General features: G+C 53.3%; 6 protein-coding genes and 1 non-coding gene across 7 annotated transcripts; 5 read left to right on the forward strand and 2 right to left on the reverse strand.

The window, feature by feature from the left end:
- Window positions 1-235: 235 nt before the first annotated feature.
- Window positions 236-2,474, forward strand: SMAC4_05364 (uncharacterized protein). Its single transcript, XM_003346421.2, has 4 exons — window positions 236-518; window positions 738-1,055; window positions 1,118-1,193; window positions 1,259-2,474. The coding sequence occupies exons 2-4, from the start codon at window positions 760-762 to the stop codon at window positions 2,432-2,434; spliced, it is 1,548 nt and encodes a 515-aa protein (XP_003346469.1). The 5' UTR covers window positions 236-518; window positions 738-759; the 3' UTR covers window positions 2,435-2,474.
- Window positions 2,475-2,683: 209 nt separating this feature from the next.
- SMAC4_05365 (uncharacterized protein) lies at window positions 2,684-5,004 on the reverse strand (the record flags this gene model as incomplete). The annotated part of the gene is made up of 2 exons (XM_003346422.2): window positions 3,370-5,004; window positions 2,684-3,307 (listed from the first exon to the last, which is right to left on the reverse strand). The coding sequence occupies exons 1-2, from the start codon at window positions 4,513-4,515 to the stop codon at window positions 2,684-2,686; spliced, it is 1,770 nt and encodes a 589-aa protein (XP_003346470.1). The 5' UTR covers window positions 4,516-5,004.
- A 52-nt stretch (window positions 5,005-5,056) lies between these two features.
- On the forward strand, window positions 5,057-6,763 carry SMAC4_05366 (uncharacterized protein). Its single transcript, XM_003346423.2, has 2 exons — window positions 5,057-5,142; window positions 5,227-6,763. The coding sequence occupies exons 1-2, from the start codon at window positions 5,108-5,110 to the stop codon at window positions 6,437-6,439; spliced, it is 1,248 nt and encodes a 415-aa protein (XP_003346471.1). The 5' UTR covers window positions 5,057-5,107; the 3' UTR covers window positions 6,440-6,763.
- Window positions 6,764-7,222: 459 nt separating this feature from the next.
- On the forward strand, window positions 7,223-10,114 carry SMAC4_05367 (uncharacterized protein). Its single transcript, XM_024655719.2, has 5 exons — window positions 7,223-7,758; window positions 7,827-7,871; window positions 7,937-8,036; window positions 8,120-9,141; window positions 9,215-10,114. Exons 1-5 carry the CDS (start codon window positions 7,737-7,739, stop codon window positions 9,847-9,849), a joined length of 1,824 nt encoding a protein of 607 aa, XP_024511562.1. The 5' UTR covers window positions 7,223-7,736; the 3' UTR covers window positions 9,850-10,114.
- Window positions 10,115-10,312: 198 nt separating this feature from the next.
- On the forward strand, window positions 10,313-10,419 carry SMAC4_13644. The gene is made up of 2 exons: window positions 10,313-10,350; window positions 10,378-10,419. It is a non-coding gene; the product is annotated as a tRNA-Leu (tRNA).
- Window positions 10,420-10,447: 28 nt separating this feature from the next.
- On the reverse strand, window positions 10,448-14,789 carry SMAC4_05368 (uncharacterized protein). Its single transcript, XM_003346425.2, has 2 exons — window positions 11,721-14,789; window positions 10,448-11,652 (listed from the first exon to the last, which is right to left on the reverse strand). Exons 1-2 carry the CDS (start codon window positions 14,647-14,649, stop codon window positions 11,375-11,377), a joined length of 3,207 nt encoding a protein of 1,068 aa, XP_003346473.1. The 5' UTR covers window positions 14,650-14,789; the 3' UTR covers window positions 10,448-11,374.
- Window positions 14,790-17,811: 3,022 nt separating this feature from the next.
- Window positions 17,812-19,404, forward strand: SMAC4_05369 (uncharacterized protein). Its single transcript, XM_003346426.2, has 3 exons — window positions 17,812-18,070; window positions 18,214-18,635; window positions 18,766-19,404. Exons 1-3 carry the CDS (start codon window positions 18,022-18,024, stop codon window positions 19,237-19,239), a joined length of 945 nt encoding a protein of 314 aa, XP_003346474.1. The 5' UTR covers window positions 17,812-18,021; the 3' UTR covers window positions 19,240-19,404.
- The last annotated feature ends 32 nt before the right edge of the window (window positions 19,405-19,436 follow it).

The raw sequence follows: 19,436 nt of genomic DNA on the forward strand, positions 1-19,436 counted from the left end.
AAGAAGTTTGTGTAGGATCTGGTAAGATACTTGTAAGTTACGTTTCATCCTGCAAACTTCCAGCTGCACCCTGCCCAACTGGCCAGCAAAGGTCCAGACCGCTGCTGTAATTCTTTGCATAGTAGAGTATTGGGGGCAGGTACGTTTGTAGCAACTATGCCACGTCAAGAAAAGATGGAAGCTTACAAATTCAAACAACGAAGAATCGAAGACTTGCGTGATATTGTGTATTCAAGACATGATCAAATACGTTCCGTCTCAAAAGACCACATTCAAACGACCAAACCAAAAGTAAAAGTACACACAACTTTGCGCATGTTCCTGCGTTTTCTAGGCACCGAACCCGCAGTTCCGTGACAGTGGATAGTGACAGCGCCCCACTATATACTTCTCTTAAGGTACAACTATTTGGGATTCGTTTTAGCGTCAGTCTCAACTTGCGCAGACGGCTTCATCCATCATCCCATCTTTTCCGCGGCACCGTTTACATCATCTCAGTCGGTGTAGCTCACAGACGAGTAAGTTTTAGCATTTTATCCCGTTGTATCGAAAGGCACTTGGAAAATATGGATCATGGTTTTGTGTGAACAAACCCTAACACCATACAAATGACTTTTTGGAAAGTCCGTTGTCAATGACCACATCCAAAAATGATGCCATTCACACTAGTCTCTTCACTCATCAATGACGGCTCAATTTCTCATACAGAACACTCCAATTAATAACCGTCACCACAGATCAATAAAAGTACAAGCCAAAATGTCTTCCATTACTCAGGGTTCATACCCTCCCGTTCTCCAAGATGCCGAAAGGGAAAGACTTGTGCAAGTCGTCAAGGACTGGACTGTAGCCCACGGCCTCACTGTTCGCCCACCACCTGCCATCGCCGGTAACGACGCCGAAGGCATCCTCGCCACGAGTGCCCCCGTTACTTTGTTCCCCAGCCCCTTCCCCAGGAGCTGCTTCGAGGAGGCAAAGGCTATTCAGACGACATACAACGAGCTGTATGCTCTTATCAGTCAGGATGAGGAATTCCTCACCGAGATGGTTAAGGAGTATGTCTGGTGGTCTCATCGACAGTAGAGGCTCATTTCCACTTTCACTAACAAGACTTAAGGGTTGCTGGCGGCGATGAGTTTATAGCCAACTTATGGAACGTCCACCTCCGTGTGAAGAAGGAGGGCTATGTGCAAGTAAGTAATTACAACATCATCATAATCCTGGATAAAACAACATACTCACCAATCAATGTCGATAGAACCTCGCCCTAGGCCTCTTCCGCTCCGACTACATGGTCCACCAAGACGAGTCCTCCCTGCAAATCAAGCAAGTCGAATTCAACACCATCGCCTCCTCCTTCGGCGGCCTGTCCACCCAGACCTCCCTCCTGCACAAACACCTCGCCCAGCACGAGTACCCTCTCCTCTCCTCTTCGGCCTCCACCGCCGCCGCAAACCTTGACCTCCCCTCCAACGACTCCGCCGCCGGTCTCGCCGCCGGTCTCCGCGCCGCCTTCGACGCCTACGGCCCTTCCACTCTCGGCCACCCGACATGCGTCCTCTTCCTCACCCAGACCGGCGAGCGCAACGTCTTTGACCAGCGCCACCTCGAATACGCCCTTTCCTCTTCTGGTTCAGTGCCCGTCTTCCGCCTCCCCTTCTCCGAAATCCTCACCCACACCACCATCGCCCCCGGCTCCTCCCAGCGCCAACTCCTCTACACCCTCCCCAGCAACCCCTCCCTAGTCTTCGAGGTAGCAGTCGTCTACCTCCGCGCCGGCTACGGCCCCGGCGACTACCCTTCGCAAGAAGCCTGGGAAGCGCGCTACCAAATCGAGCGGTCCAACGCCGTCTGCTGTCCCACGGTACTTACCCAGCTGGCGGGGATGAAGAAGGTGCAGCAAGTTCTCGCTACTCCCGAAGAGTCGAATACCAACTCCGTCCCTTCGGCTCTCGCCAAGTTCATGTCCCCCACTTCCGAAAAGACGCAGCGCTTGCTCAAGACATTCACCAACATTTACCCCCTCGACACTTCTTTGTCTGGCCTGCACGCCCGACAACTCGCCACCTCCCCCGAGGACTGCCAAAAGTACGTGATGAAGCCCCAGCGCGAAGGCGGCGGCAACAACTTTTATCGGTCCACGATCCCGGAGCAGTTGCAAAAGATTCCGGAGGAACACTGGAACAGTTTCATCCTCATGGAGATCATCGAGCCGCCTGCGCTTGCGAACAGTATCTTGCGGAATGGCGCAGTTGAACAGGGCGGTGTCATTTGCGAGTTGGGTGTTTATGGCACTTGTTTGTGGGATCAGGCGAGTAGGGAGGTCAAGTTCAATGAGGAGGCGGGGTACCTGTTGAGGACGAAGGGGGATAAGAGTGAGGAGGGAGGAGTGGCGGCGGGGTATGGGTGTATGGATAGTGTGACGCTTGTTTGAGTGGTGAAGGGACGGTGTGTCTTGGATAGATGATGGTGTATATAGGGATGGATGGCTAGAGGAGAAACTGTGCATGTCATCATGCGCGTATATAGATGTAGACATCCCCAACGAACTGTGCCTGTACTCAAAGATATTCACCAAGGTTGATTATACCTTCAAGATCATGACGATCCTGCCTCGCTCCTCGTCTGCTCATTATCGCTTTCATCCTCATACCTTCTATACTCGCTCCTCATCAATACCGCCCTACCTCCTCCCCGGCACCTGCTCCGGCCACCCCCCAACAGCATCCTCCACCTCCTCCAGAAAACTCTGCGCATTGTGCACAGTCGTGCCGCCCAACACCACCCTAACGCCCGGTATACTCGCATTGATCTCCGCCACCATCTTGGCCTCCTCGTACGTCGCTCCGCCAATGATAAACACGATGATATCCTGCGGCTTATCCCTCGTCGACCCGCCGCCGTCCACATACGGATACTGCTGCTCCCGCAGCTTGCCCTTGACCAGGTTCTGCAGCGTCGTCTCCAGCAAGGGGGAATGCTGCGTGTACACGTTCTCGACGCCCTTGAGCACCTTGAACCGGTTACCAGCGCCGCCGAAGATCCCCGTAGACTCGAAAATGTCCGCGATACCGCCTACGCCGGAGCCGGAGCCGCCTGTGGTGGCGTGCAGGGAGGAGTGGTAGGCTAGGAGCTTGGCGACGCGGTCGGTGCGGCGGGTGGGAACGCCGCCCGCGGCGGTGAGGAGGTCGACGAGCATGGGGAGTTGGCTTGAGGGCGATTTGGAGTAGCGGAGGGCGTAGAGGGCGACGAGGATTATTTTGTTGTCCGGGGTTACGGTGGGGGATTGGATTAGTCTTTGGATGTTCTGTGAAGTTAGGGGTTAGTTGCAGAAGACAGTAAAAGGATAAAAGGTTGATTTGGCTTTACCTTGAGGTCGGCGGCGTGATTATCATTGCAGGCTAAGCTTTGCTCAACCTCGCTCACTTCGAGTAGGCTCTGGGCTCCGACTCTCCTGCTTAGTTCAGAGACCAAGGTGACGTGCTTGCTGACATTTCCGGAAAGCTTCCTGAATTCGGGGTACTCCTCGATGAACCGCTTCATGTCGGAGATGGACTCAAGATTGGCGTTGTTCTGGGTCTTGGACTGGTACTGTGAAACGTATTCCTTGATGTTGCCGCCTAGGTCGCCGAAGTTGAGGTACATGTTCTTCTGGAAGAAGGGATCTTGGTCCTGTGAGAGGACAATCTCCTTCAGCTCGGCACGGATTTCGGGGATATCACTGAGGTCGACTCGGCCGTTGTGAATGCCAAGCAGGTGATGTACCATGGCTTGGTATGTCCATTGTGTGAGTAGTGGAGTAATGGGGTCCTCTCGTCTGTCTAGGATCAAGAGAATGGGTGGTGTGTCGACCTTGCGGAAGTCGAATAGTTGGTCCTCCTGGGTCATGCAGTATCGGACCTCGGATGCGAGCTTCTTAGCTAGAGGGCTGCTCTTCTGGTATCTGATCAGAGGCTTCTTCTTGAGGGATAACAAGACTGCAATAACCCCTTCGGTGCATCGTTGCAAAGAATCGGTGTTCCAGATATCGGGATTGCCGCTCCATATCCGATTCATAGGCAGGGACATGTTGAGTGAGAAAAAGTCGGTGTTGATAACGACATAATCCATAAAGTATTCCTGCACCACTTTCACGACCTCATGGTCATCGGCTTCCGCTAGCCTTTCAAGAGCCGACTTTTTGACAACGTTGCTGAAGTACAAGTGGTACTCTCCGTACTTGGGGTCTCGTAACTCATCGATCAAGAGGCCGATGGTGTCAGGATGCGGCCTCACGAAACAGAGACAGCGCATATGCCTCATCTTCTCCCGTTTAGGATTGTCCAACCGATCGGTAAGATAGACTTCATGGTTGAGAAGGGTTGATACGGTAACGGCGGCTGAGATACAGGGAACGGTGTCCTTGTCCAGCAAGAGCATCTTCATCTTGGCCGATGGCGCAGCGGCAGTCCCGGCGTTTTCACCGACCGTCACCATCTTGGTCACATAACCGGATGCTGCCTGTATCAAATCCATCTTGGGCGATTAAGTGTTGTGATTCTGGGCTTTGATTCCGACGGGTTTCGAATTATTAGGCGTCACGTCCTGCGCAATCACAAAGCCTCTCGTGCTTCCGGACTCCTGAGCCCGCCAATGGTGTCTGGGGCTCGACCGTATACAAGCAACGACGACACCAATTATCGGCCAAGTTAGACCCGAATTGTTTTCCACTTTGAGCCTAGACGAGAAGAGTATGTCGAAGAGTTATTAAAAGTTAAAAGATAGGATGGAGTTCGGTTGAGGCTTTGATGTTTTAATGACGGGAAGCTTTAAGGTGAGCTGTTGTTAAACTCAGGGTTGATGGAGGGGGGTAAGTTGATGAGAGGAGGGTTGCATGTGCAAGTCGCGGGACAAGGGTTCCTAGAGGTTGCGGCTGCAGTGCATCTTGCACAGCTAACCCTGGCCCGTGCGACGTCACCAAAGGTGTCGATAAGATAAGGACCGCCAAATGATGGAACCTTGCTGGTTTCTTTTTGGAGATGCAGACTGCCAGACGCAAGTCAAAGCAGCTTGCCCGAACATCGAACTGCGGGCAGATGCTTTCTTTGCCTCGATAACCCCTAAGAAAATGGCCGACATTTGCCCAGCAAGGTCGGAGCCTACGTGAGTCCAAATCGTCCACAATCACCACCACGCCGGGCCCAACTCTCAAAGCCAACTAACTGACGAACAACCCGCGTCTAACAGCCTGTCGTTCACACAGGGTCTCATCCTCGGCCAGCTATCGGTGGTGCTCTTGCTCGCCGCCTTCATCAAGTTCTTCATCTTTGGAGACCCTCCCTCGCCCGAAGTCGTTGCCTCGATCCGCGCTACCGACCGAAGATCGCGAACGTTGGCACACAAGAAATCGATCCTCAGCCTACGAGAAACCAATGCGCTCCAGCTCGTGCAGAACCCAGCTCTAAACAAGAAACATGTTCTGCGTCCTGGTCCTCCCACCTTGACGATCGGGTCCATCCTCAGCAAAACATACTACAAGGTCGACAGCCATCAGCCAGAAAGTCTCGACTGGTTCAACGTGCTGATCGCCCAAACCATCGCCCAATTCCGCAGCGACGCCCAACACGACGATGCGATCCTCTCCTCCTTGAGCAAGGCGCTCAACGGTACTGCCCGACCCGACTTCCTCGACGAGATCAAAGTAACAGAACTTAGCCTGGGTGAAGACTTCCCCATCTTTAGCAACTGCCGCATCATCCCAGTGGACGAAGATGGTCTCAGCTTCGGAACCGGCAAAGCCTTCGACGCCAATATGGCCACGAGAGAAGGCGCACGTCTCCAAGCCAGAATGGACGTTGACCTTAGTGATATGATCACTCTGGCGGTAGAGACAAAGTTGCTGCTCAACTATCCCAAGAGACTCAGCGCTGTTCTCCCTGTGGCCCTGGCTGTTTCGGTTGTTAGGTTCAGCGGCACACTCTCCATCTCGTTCATCCCCAGCAACCCGTCCAACAACGAGCCCGCCAAGATGATCTTTACTTTCCTCGACGATTATCGTCTCGACTTTTCCATCCGCAGTCTCTTGGGCAGTCGATCACGGCTGCAGGATGTCCCCAAGATAGCACAGCTTGTCGAATCACGTCTCCATCGGTGGTTTGATGAGCGCTGTGTGGAGCCAAGGTTCCAGGAGATTGCTCTACCTAACATGTGGCCTCGCAAGAAGAATACCCGTGGCGGCGATGAGACCATCTCGGATGTGGAAAGGTCAATGAACAAGACAAAGGGAGTTGATATCGCTAAAGACGTGAGAGAGGAGGCTCGAAAGGAGATCGAAGCTGAAGCGCATGGGGGAGCCGATAGAGTGCCAGATTCGCTAAGATATAGGCATCGCCCGAGGGCAGAGGAGGAGTTTCCCGGAGCCGGGTCGATGCCTGGTTCTATGCCCGGTTCTATGCCTTGAATGAGCATACCATTCTGAGCTGGTTAAGCGATACGAGACTGAAGAGCCGATATGGTTTCCTGTTGATGAGGCGAATAGACACATACGCCCCGGATCGCCTCGCCGAGACGCCATGGCAACAACCAGCAACGCCGAGAGCGGGAATCTTCGCCACAGATGTTGCTATCATATACTCCCTGGAGGATACAAACTGGAGATTTATAGAATCCAGGAGCTGTGAAAGCAGAACCTCGAGACCGCTGTCACGTTTATGATATTTTGTAGCGGAGGAGTTGCCGCCGCTACACAGCAACTGCTTAGGCGGTTACCACTACAGATTGCAGCTGCCATTCAAGCCGTATGTAGGATTACTAGTGTATCAGTACCACATCAGTCTATTTGGTATAAACATAAAACGACCATCAAACCAATGCCTATAGTGTCTACATGGACCACACCTCCATGCGTACCTCTACGGCCTGCCCCATTGAGCGCAGTCGACCCTAACCCGGTCCCGGGGACAGCTTCAGATTTGGGAGCAGCAACAACCTACGAGGCGGCCCGATAACGGTAGCAGGGCTTCATTGCGTGTCAAAGAACAATACGCCTCCGTTGTACTAATGGTTGACCGCTTTCATCACGACCACGAGACCACAACTGGGTGCCAAACAAGGTGTTTTTTGTATTGTCCAGATGACGGCTGTGAACCCCTGCCCGATTTCACATGGCGGCAGGCTTGTCACAAGAGATATGGAGGGTGGGGTTCGTGCATCACTTTTGCGCTCAACATGCAGTGATGTCACAACAGATTGGTGGGCAGACGTCCCAAACACCGGGAACCTGACTTTGAAGGAATCTTCGGACGAAAGCAAAACCTGCGAAATTAAACGTTAAGAAATCATCTTTAACTGAATTTCGGGATCCCTTCATTCATACTCGATAGCTGATTTCTTCCCTACCTCTGGCTCTTCAGCATAGCCGGTCCTTTGCATATTTGTTAACGTGTACAAGTACATCCGCAACCTAACCGGCGCAAATTGAAAGTCTCCATAAAATTCGCTACTGGACGCACAGTTCATCGTTCCCTGCACGCCATCTTGCAACTTGCAACCTGCAACCTGCAACCCGCCCCGATTCGCATCGACTCGCATTCCGGCGGGCGTGAGAAAGCCGACCTACATTCAACATTATAGCCCTCGAGCGGCGTGCAATGGAGTAGCGCGCAGGCAGAAGCAGAAGCGTCGAATTCTTGCATAATCTCCTGTCCTATCCACCCGCCTACCTACGCGCCGTTTAAACCGTCATACATTTCAACAACATGATACCCTTTATACATACTCGTACGGCCGCATCGCTCTCAGGATGACGACGACTTCGACTTGTCGCTAACACTCAGTTCCTTTGCCAGCCTTTGCCTACGTGGGCGACAAGATTGGAGTCAGCCCAGATGAACGTGAGCAGCTTCCATGTGTCCTTGCAATATGACTTCGACTAATGCTAACCACGCCGTCCCAACAGTCAAGCTCATCTTTTCCTTCTTTTTGTCCTACCCGCTTGCTGGCCTCCTCAAGAGGGTCCCGGATAGCCGCCCTCACCTCAAGAACTTCTTCTGTCTAAGGTGCGTAACTAGACAAAATCAAGCGCCTTCGGACTATATGCGCGCGACAGAAAGAACCGCAGCTAACGTGTTTTCCCTCGCAGCATCGGTGTCTTTTACCTCGTGGGCCTCTTCGACCTATGGGTTGGCCTCCGAACTGTCTTGATCTCCTCCATTGGCACGTACTCGATCGCAAAGTTCCTCCGGGGCTCCCCTTATATGCCATGGATCGGCTTCGTCTTCCTCATGGGCCACATGAGCGTCAACCACATTACGCGCCAACGCCTTAATGCCCCGGAGACGATCGATATTACAGGAGCGCAGATGGTGCTGGTCATGAAGCTCAGCGCTTTCTGCTGGAACGTGGCCGACGGTGTTCTTCCCGATGATCATCTGTCCGACTTCCAGAGGGACAGACGGCTCAAGGAGTTGCCCTCGCTGTTGGACTACTTTGGATATGTTTTCTTCTTCCCCAGTCTCATGATCGGGCCCGCCTTCGACTTCGCCGAGTACCGCCGATGGCTCGACACCACCATGTTCGACGTTCCCAAGACTGTCGATCCTGCCAAGAAGCCTCCTACCAGACGCAAGCGCAAGATTCCCCGCAGCGGCACTCCGGCCATGATCAAGCTGGCTACCGGTTTCTCCTGGCTCATGCTCTTCATCTGGCTGTCTACCTGGTTCTCGCCCGAGTCGCTCCTCGGAGACGGCTTCGTGAGCCACAGCTTCCTCGTCCGTCTTCTCTTCCTGCACATGGTCGGCCTCACGGCGCGCGCCAAGTACTACGGGGTCTGGATGATGACAGAGGGCGCATGCATCCTCAGCGGTTTGGGCTTCAACGGCGTTGACCCTGCCACGGGCAAGGTGTCTTGGGATAGGCTCCAGAACATCCGCCCAGTGAGCATGGAGACGGCGCAAAACACCAAGGCGTACCTCGACAACTGGAACATTAACACCAGCAAGTGGTTGCGCAACTACGTCTACTTCCGCGTCACCCCCCGTGGCAAGAAGCCTGGTTTTAGCGCTACTTTGGCTACATTTACCACCAGTGCTTTCTGGCATGGTTTCTATCCCGGCTACTACATGTCTTTTGTCCTGGCCAGCTTCATCCAGGCTGCCGCGAAAAGTACAAACCCTCCTCCATCTTCCACTCTATCCTTCCATGTTGGAGATCCCTGACTAACTGCTTTGTCCAACAGACATGCGCCGCAACGTCCGCCCCTTCTTCCTCGACCCCAAGACCCAAACCCCTCTTCCCTCCAAGAAGTGGTATGATCTCGCCTCCTGGCTCATCACTCAACTCACCTTCAACTTCGCCGTCTGCCCTTTCCTGGTCCTGGGCTTCCACGAATCCGTCACCGCCTGGTCGCGTGTCTACTTCTACGCCATCATTCACACCGCCGTGGCCCTGGCCTTCTTCTCCAGCCCTGGAAAGAAGTGGCTGCGCAAGGCCTTGGAGAAGAGAAACGCCAAGGCGGGTGTTGTCACCCCTGCTTCTTCTTCTTCTTCTTCTTCTAGTGGACGCAGCCGTGGCCGCAGCAGTGACGAGAAGACGAACAACAGCAACAGCTCCACGCAGAACGATACCGCTCAGGGTGCCATGGGAACGGCAGCTTCGCTTGGCGAGAACTTGAACCAGCAGTCATACAGCAGAGCGGGAAGCACGGATAGCCAGTCAAGGAGTCCGATGTTGGGTATTAGTGGTGACCCGCAGGGCGAGCTGGATGAGGCGCTGGAGGAGTTCAGGAAGGAGATGGACAGCAGAATTGGTGGGGGCGCGTTTAGTGCGACGGGCTTGAGGGATTCGTTGAAGGCAGAGGTTAGGAAGAGGTAGGTAGATTCGATTGAGTAGTAGTAGTAACGCTATATCGTGAGGAGGGAGAGTAAGAGGTGGTGTGGACTACTTCATGGTGGAATTTGGCGAAACATATGTCCTGGGGAGTGATGTGGAGACGACGCTGCGTATGGAGGATTCTGGGGAACAGCCATGAGTGCAAAGGAACGGAGTGCGGTACTTGGCTAGTCAGTGTCTTTCTAGTGTTTGCACTGCATCGCATCGCGTCAGGAGTAAGAAGAAGAAGCCTCTTTTTGTTTACATCTTATTATCTTCCTCTCTATTTTCGGTACAAACCTGTTTCCCGATATTAATGACCGCGGTGACTGAAGTCCACGAACCTAACTAACTGCATGCATTGCGCGCATTTCTCTCTTTCTCCCCTTCTCTTGTCGTGAGTGGGCATTGCTTCTTCTTCTTCTTAAGTCCACTATTGACACTCTAGTTTTCATCCAATAAGAAAGGCAAGATGGCCGAGCGGTCTAAGGCGCCACGTTAAGGTTAACCCTTAATCTCCTCCATAGAGTTCCGTGGTCCGAAAGGGCGTGGGTTCGAATCCCACTCTTGTCATTAACTTTTTCTCTTTTTTCGCATCTGTTCTGGGACTCCTGCATGGTGACTTGATTTTGTCTTCCTTTTTGGGAATAACGTTTGTCTGCTGTTTTGGGGGCCACAGGACTACGAAAGAGGGACTGAAGTTGTTGTGCAAAAACTTGGTTCTTTAAGTTGGTTTGACTTGGGTGTAGGTTCTGGCCATATATAATGTTTTTGCGATACTCCGTGTAAGTTTTTAGGGCCTGACGAGTATGATAATGGTGGTGGACGGGTAAATCTACCCAGTCATGCATCCCTCCAAGTATCCAACCAACTCATAATGTACAGTGTAAACAACAACAACAACAACAAGCAACGTGGGTATCTATCTCTTCTCATCGCGCAAAGCTTTTGCCTACATAATCACATACACCGCCTCCTTGCATCTCCCGTCTCGTCAACTTTTGCCCAGTTTGCCCTCCCTGCCCGTTATGTGAAAGTCGAAAAAAGGTATTCAGAAACTTGCGCAGCAGGAGAAAAAAAACTCCGCCCCATCGTATGTAAGCCCGTATAGAAAAAGAAAGTGTGAGACAAAAATACCAATGATGGTAGTGTGAGATCTTCGTCATCAAGTTGCGGAAAGGCGTGTCTTCGTCGATCGGGGTTCGAGATATCGATAGATAGAGATGCGTGTTTGACCGAGACAGCATGCGTGCGTTGGTAAAAAAGAGAGAAAAAAAGTGTTGTAGAAACCGTTTCAAGGCGTGCCACAAGATTATCGTCAATAGTATGTGTAATGATGATGATATGTCGTATAATTCGTCAAAGATCTTCCCGCCGACTCCGGAAAATGTGTAGGTTTTCCCAAAATCCGATAAGAAAAGATCGTGTCTATAGTGTATCGAGACAGAGAAAGAAGAAATGGTATAAAGATAAAAAGGGCGAGTGCAGACAGATACTGAACTATATGATAGAAATTCTATCATCTGATTCAGTCCGTCCAGCCTTCTTGGGAGCCGATAATGGCGAGAGCGATGACAGCGCCAATGATGATGAGTCCGACGAAGGACATACCAATGTTGAGTCTTCGCCACCAACGCGCGCTGAGATATCTCGCTTCCTCTACAGGGCTGATGGGGTTGATTGAAGTTCTGAACCCGAGCCTCGACTTTGAGCGGTCAAACGGGTCATCGGTGGTGTGAGCACCCTTTTCGAGCATCTCGCTCTTGGGGTTAGGGGGCAATGGGAGGAAGGCAGCAACCATCCAGGCTAGAAACACATCGCATGATTAGTAAATGGAGATAAAAACAAATAGATCGCCAGTATAGATAACTTACCAAAAGGCATGATGAATCCAACAGCGAAGAGCACGATTTGGATGTTACGCTTGCCAGTGACGCCGCTATCGGCCGACCAGCTCGTAGCGGGAGGATCCCAAGCATCGAAACGGCTGTGGCGTCGGTCTTGTCGAAGGTGTGGGGACCAAATGCTGGAAGTCTTCTCCTTGAGTGTGCGGAAGACATTATAGTCTGCTGGTGCAGGTTGGATATCCATGGAGCCATCCGAGTTGCGTTGGCCTTCTCTCGCGCGTTTGCGGGGGCTGAAAAGCTCCATAGGGAAGCTGTCGGAGTTTGGCGATCCGCTGTGTCCAAAAGCAGAGCCGGGGCGGCTGTCGCCAGCGTCTGACGTGGACGAGGACAATAGACCAGCCCAGCGGTGCTCGCCAGAGCCATAGTAGACCTTTGCCCAAGTAGGAATAGAGTTTGTGAAGCTGTTTGTTCGGGACGGGCGCGAGCGATGGCTGTGGCTGGAATGAAGATTACGGCTCCCACTCGAAGTGCTGCTGCTATGTTGGAGAAACGAGGACAAGCCTGATCTTGAGGGGTGAGAGTTCAGGTCTGCAATACCATCACCGTGCTCATCTTGATCACGAACCATGCGAATCGGCATGGAACCACCACGAGAATGGGCAGCCTGGGGCCTGGCGATGGTGTCACTTCCCGCACTATCAAGAGGAGCCCCGAGAGACGACGAAATACTCTGCATCTGACGACTGTGCGTAGAACCACCCCATCCGCCAGTGCTGTTGCGGTAACGGTGCTGGCTGCCCAAGACCGAGTGAGACCCAGGGCGTGAAGAGCATGGTTCACTGCCGTATTCGTCTTCGGACATAACCGTAGACAACTGCGAGCTCCATCGATCTGGTGGTGGCTGGGTCATCGGTGGTGTGCGGTGGATGATGACAGTTTCTTGACCGGAGGAGGAGCCGGTCGATGACCCGGATGGGGACGGTACCGACCATGAAGGTTGCTCCCGGGAGGACGACGGGAAGCGGAAAAGGACCGGAGGCGTAAGTAGGGCCGGAAGAGGCGGTACTGGTGGGGCCCCGGTCGAGGAAACGCTTTGAAAGGAGGTGGAGCGGGCTCGAAGGTTCTCACGCGATCGCTGCTTGTAGTATCCAAACTTTTCCGAGGACCTCTTCTTAGCAGGCCTGAGCGGTGGGACGCGGAGACTTTCTTGTGAATATCGACCACCGGTGGCTACAGAAGACGGTGTCGAGCGGGAGTGTACAACAAAGTTCTCGTTGCTCTCAGAGCTTCCGGGAGGGCTAGCAGAAAGTGGCGCAGGCGGTGATGACGCACCGATAACTTGCCAGTTGGCAGGGCCCGACGGAACGCGGGAAGTGCCAGATGGAAGACGGGAAGTACCCGATGGAAGGCGGGATGTCTCACTTTGCGCTTCCCAAATCGACCGGACGGAAGGCGATGCAGCGACTGGCGATTCCCCAACAACTCTCCAGTTTGATTGAGCGATGGAAGAGGCACCTGGCGATACGGGCGAAGAGTGACCTAGAACTTCCCAGTTGCCGTGGGTGGAAGATGGAGCCCGTGATGAGGCACCTGGGCTGCCTAGAACTTCCCAGTTTGTCGCTTCCGTCTGAGGAGAGATAGGTAGGCTGTCGGAGGATTCGGGTACTGAGGTGTGAAGAGCGTAGACCTTGTAGTTGGTCTTGTCAGACGCGATAGTAAGACCAGAGACGCCAGAGATACCCGATGTAAAGGAAGGCTTTGGCGCGATAACCCTAGAGGCAGTCGGGGTCGAGTTGTTTTCGCTCCGCGATTCGTTGGATGCTACCTCTTGTAAAGGAGCAAGGGGCGGGTCGATCGCAGCTGAGTTTTCGTGCGTGAGGTCTGGGTTATGGGGAACTCTGCGCAGACCACCGACCATGCGATAGCCAGAAGAGGTCGAAGCTACGGGCACGGGACCTTGGATTAGGTGGGTGGTGGACGAATCAGGAGATTGGACGAAGGGCCCGGCGAGATCAGATGGAGCAGGTTCTCGGGCGGTAAGTGTGTTACCCGAGAAGGGGGTGCCGACGGTAAAAGGTGTACCGATGCTGTAAGACGTGCTGGTACGGTCGTCACTCCATACGTCGACCGAGGGGCGGAACGAGGGCGTGGCGGTGGAAGAGGAAGGGATGACGGGGATGACGGGGATGACGGGAGCCTTAACGGCTTCGGCAGGGTCCTCCTCGGTGGTGACGATTCTGAAAGTCTTGTCGGGGTTGAGGGCGATGATCTTGCGCTGTCTGGAGAAGGAACGCGGGCGAACTGTGGGTGAAGGCGAGGCTGAATCGCGACGGCCGCGACGAACATCCTGGGTGGGAGTGCTTGATGGAGACTGGGTTGCGGCAGCAGCAGCGTTGAATCTGGCAATGCTTCGTGAAACATCAGACAGCCTCCTACCAGTAGGCAAAGGGGTCGGGCTGGTTGGATCTCGAACAACGGAGATGGTGGAATGGCCAGAGAGTCGCAATCCTGAAACTCCTTCATCCTTGGCCTTTGCCAATGACAGGGTCGACGTCGTAGCCGAGGACAATGCAGAACCCAAGCTGCTGGTGGCCGTCTCGCTGATGGCATAACCCTCGACTGCTACCTCCTTCGAATCGGGACCTTCTGTATGCTGAAGTTCTTCGCGTTCCTCGTCCGAAGTCTCCTCGACCAATGCAATGGTCGGGCGTCCGAGCCGGTCATCGCTGGAATTGCCCGAGCGGCGGCCGTCGGCACTCGAGTTGGAATGGTAGACGGATGACGTCTGGCTGTCTCGGCGATCATCGTCGTCGGCAAGTCGGGGCGGGGTGTAGGGGACGACGCGGATGCCGGTAGTGGCGGTGCTGGTGGTGTTTGTTGTGGTCTGCGACTGCGATCGTTGGTGTTGATGGTGCATCGGTGTTGATGGGCCATGCCGGCTGGGTGGCGCCGACATGGCTCTCTCCTGACTTCTAAAACACCCGGTGCTCGAGGCCGGGACCTAGGCAATCCTGTGAATCCACTTTCTACGTCAAAACTTGGGCGATCGGGATAGTTCCATGTGCGATTCATGCGGAATCAGCGTTGTCGACGTTTAGAAGCAGTGGAGTTTGCCGTTGTTGGTGTAGAGCACAAGGTGGATGCAGAACAGAAGAGTTGTATATAAGAGGCGCGATGCTGCTGTTTCCTGTCGAGCAATTGACGAAAATACTTTGATATCGTCGTCGTCGTCGTCGTGATCGGTAATGGTGATGCTGAGGACGGCGGCGGTGAGGCTGTATGTATGTAGTATGGTGGTAATGGTAGCTGTGGGTGGTAATGATGATGATGATGGCGGTGGTGGTGGACAATGGTTGAGGCAATAGTTTAAAACATTAACAGTAAGCCAGATGAGGATAGTAGTGTATCCAAAGAGTGACCGGTAACGTAACCGAGAGAGTGAGTTGGCTTGGTAAAGAATGACAAGAAGGGGAATCCCCTTAAAAGAGAGTGGAAAAAGAATGCAGATGGTATCCCGTCAGACAGCCATGAGGGTGTGAGTTGGTGTTGGTGTGTAGCACCTCCTGCTGGTTATGGTAGGTTGCTTAGATGCCGATGGGGAGGACAGGAGTCCGGTCTTGGGTTGAGACGGAGACAGGTCGGGTCGCTGGCGCCAGAGACCAACAACGTGGTGCAGCAGGTGGGCTAGAGAGGTATACACGCAGGTGGAGGATGGGATGAAAAAAAGAGTGACAGTTGCGACTGAAGTGGGAAAACAACCGAACAAGGACGCAAAATCCAAAATTGAATTCGCGGCAGAGTCGTAGGTAGTGTCCAGGTCGCAGTTAGTTCGTTCTCCCAATTGAAAAGTCTCCTACACTCACACACACACAACTTCTACGAGACCTGAACGGCCCTTTTCGCAACCGATACACTTGGAGAGGACAGAAGGAATCGGGAAAAAAGGGAGTGGAGGGAAGAAAGAATGGAATCAATGGAACGCGAGTGGAAGGGCGGTCCACTCCTGGGTGCTGCCCACTGTCCGGACCTGCCAGGACCTGCCAGGAGCCAGTGATGTAGCGCGGGTTGGCCGGGGTGCCGGTAGCCCGTGAGCCCGTGTGGAGAAACAACGGACCTGACGAGTGGATCCGAGGCTGTTCTTGGGCTGCCATTGGCTGACCGGCCTTGCTAATCGCTAGCAAAAAAAGAAGCTGCCAGTGCGCCGAGAGCGCTGCAGCCCAGCAACCATTGATGCAGCCGTCAGGAGGAGGACGGCGATATTATCAACCAGTGAGCATTCAAACCCCTTTCAACACAGCACGCAGTGAGGAAGGCTCAGCAGATTGTACTATCGAAGCGGCAAAAAGCCAAAAAGCCTCTTTTCTGGTCTGGTAGAAAGCTGCGGTGACAAAGTGCAGAAATGACACCGAAATGTCTGCCAGCTTGTCGAAAGTTTAATTTCGCGTAACGACATGCCCGAGCCTTGATAGGGCAGGCGCCCGCAATAAGCTGCAGGCTACTAACTGGGGTGCTAACATGTCGCCGAGAAGGCACCCTATTGATTCGACTTGTTGAAGTGAGCACTGACCTCATCTCTCTTCTCTGGGGTTGCGACTCTCCGTCCGGGGTGGGATAGGGAATACACTACGGTAATGGCGTTATTCATGTCTCTGCCGTCCTCCCCATACTCACCAACTCAACTCCACGATGGAGTTCGCTTCGTGCTAGTCGATCGCTGAAAAAAGTCAAAAAAGATAAAAGCCTATCAACTCCCGCCCAGGTCTGTCCCACGAGGTACAGAGAGGCACAGACTGACGTTGTCTTGTCGCGAAAGATGGTAAAGGAACGCCCTTGATTCGCCAATGAGAGGTCCAGAGGGGTCCACAACCACGAGCCCACGCGAGGTTCCTCGCCATCCGAAACACAAGCGGCACTGGCGACATTCTCCAAGGCGTTTGCTTTGAGGCTGAAGCAACGACAGATGATCAAGCCAATTGATGGCAGGCACGAATAGCGGAGGGAGCGGTTATGCTGTGGTCCAGAGGGACCTGTCGCTTGCTGAGTTGATGGAGATGCGATATGATGATTGCGAATCAAATTCAAGAGATGCTACGTATGTATATCCTCCAAGACATTGGGAAGCGCGTGGTCTTTGCGGGGGCAACATGCTTGTGAATCAATACCGGGAAGACATTGGGATGGAATGGAAGGTGAGTTCGGTAAATACGGAATGCTACCGGTTTACCGGTATCGATATCAGCGGCCGATATAGATACTAAAGACCCCGAATCCACGGAACGGAGACCCTGAATTCGGAATGGGAGACGGCTGGAATGAGAAGCCATGCGGCGGAGGCTCAAAAGACGTTACAGTACCTACATTACCTGAAAGGAGAATCGCAATGCCCAAACAACAATGCTAAGCTCAGAGACAACCAAATGGTGGGGCGAACCTTGACGCATTCCAGTGTGGGAAGAGCGCAAACCAAAAAGGAGACGAGGTCCCGCAACCTTTCTCTGCTTTCGTCTGAACTATCTTCAGCCCAAGTCCCAAGGCCCAAGGAGATCGGATCGACATTGACACCTCACTACTGCAGGAACAACAGATCTGTCATCCAGTCGCCTCAGGTTGTCTCTTCACCACTCACGACCAATATTTCAACAAATCCTCAAACGCGGCTACTTGTAGAAAAACCTCAGCCCAAAGCCCAAAGCCCGAATCTCGATTTCTTGACAGCGGCTCCCGACATCTCGGCATCTAAAACGAGCCTGTGCATACCTACACTACAAGCATTACCTCCCTCCATCCTTCTCGAACGGAACAAAACCTGCCTGCTGCCGCGCCTGCACTGCTGCTGTACACCACCTTCGGCCTTGCTTTCCGGCGGCTAACGCTTCCGAACTGAAGGTCTGAAAACGTGTCTCGACGACATCATTCTCAGCATCCAACAGCCGCCCCGGCGCGCGTATTCTGTAACAGCGCTTAAGCAGGGCAGGGACGGGGTTACGTGGGGGATTGACGCCAGTACCACCACATCACCACCACTTTGGAACTGGAACCATTTGGGTCTTGTTCTTGTCGTTGTTGTCGGTGTCCCATATTCCGCTTCCCACAGATCTTCAAGCTAACCGAACTGAAGACTACCGCTCGGCGTATCGAATCGAATAACCACGAATAAACGTCTCCTTCTGCGGACTGATCCGACCGATACCACCACTCCGGTCGAGTCGAGTCTATTATTGGCCTCTTCTGACGTATTCAACTTGGAGGCAACTGGGACTTTTTGTTTATTTCGAGTTACGTCAGCCTGGAACTTTGAGTCTCTTCTCAAACAGTAGTTGAGAAAAGGATGGTGGCCTTTTCGGAAATGTTTCACAGGCTTAACCCCTGGTCGAAAGGTATTGTTTACTCAACCCACTCACTCGCTTACCTCTCTCTTTCTCTCACTCACTTTGATACTTGACCACCCAACCACCACACTTGATTATCACAAAGTAAACAAAGCAAAACAAAGCTGACCCAACCAACCAAATAAATACAGACACCAATCCAATCTCCACCACCACCGCCTCCCTCCTCCTCGTTTCCTACGCCCTCTCCTACTTCCTCCCCTTCTACTTCTCCCCGCTCACCCGCCCCTCCCCCACTTTTTCGAGAGACAACCCCTCGGTAATCCGGGCGCGGATCCGCTCCGTCTGCATCTCCTGCTTCTTCTGCTGCCTATCCACCTTCTTCATCCTCCTCTACGTAGCCAACCTCTCCGTGTCGGATGCTCTTCACTACCTGGGTTTCTGGCCCTTAGGCCTGGTCGAGTCGGCGAGGGCGCTGGGCCTGACGGCACTGTTATTCGCCGGCCCGCTCTTTTTGTACCTGGTGGTTGACGACGGATGGAAGGATTGGGCCAAAGGGGAACCGGTGAAGGAGGTTTGGGGTGATATGTTGAGTTGGAGGAACATTGTTGCTGTAAGTTCGCCCCGCTCGCCCTTTTCTTTTCTTTTCTTTTCTGTTTCTTTTTCTTTTGGGTGTCGTCCCAGAAAGACAGGGCAGAAAGAGAAACAAGAACAGTACTAACATCACTTCCCAAAAAACACAGGGTCCCCTAACAGAAGAACTCCTCTTCCGCACCTCCTCCGTCCCCTTATTCCTGCTATCCCCGCTCCCCGTCTCCCGCACCATCTTCTACTCGCCCGTCATCTTCGGCCTCGCGCACGTCCACCACTTCTACGAGTTCCGGCTGCAGAACCCGCGCGTCCCCGTTTTCGCCGCGCTCCTGCGGTCCATCTTCCAGTTCAGCTTCACCACCCTTTTTGGTGCCTACGCGACCTTCATCTTCATCCGCACCGGCAGCCTGCTGGCCGTGTTTGCCGTGCATGCGTTTTGTAACGGCATGGGCTTGCCCAAGGTCTGGGGACGGGTGGAGAGACTGGATGGGAAGGGACCGGACGTCTTGTGGACGGTGGCGTATTATGTTCTGTTGGCGGGAGGCGCGGTTGGGTTTTGGAAGGAGTTGTGGACGTTGACTGAGGGGGGCAATGGGTTGGTGCCTACAAGTGCGTTTGGGAGGTGAGGATTTTTGAGGTGAGATGCTGGTGGGACTCTTTGGTCTTTAAAGGTGAGTGGTCTAGACTGAGCCATGGCGTTTATGTGTAAAGACATGTGTAGAAGAGAATCATGGATTAGGAGCCAAGTACTTAAATGTGCCAATCTACCTTTACTGAAAGGATTCTTCCTATGGCAGGGCTGGAAGACGAGGGAAAAAATCAG

Source organism: Sordaria macrospora, chromosome 4 (genome assembly GCF_033870435.1).
Source record: "Sordaria macrospora chromosome 4, complete sequence".
Taxonomy (NCBI): domain Eukaryota; kingdom Fungi; phylum Ascomycota; class Sordariomycetes; order Sordariales; family Sordariaceae; genus Sordaria; species Sordaria macrospora.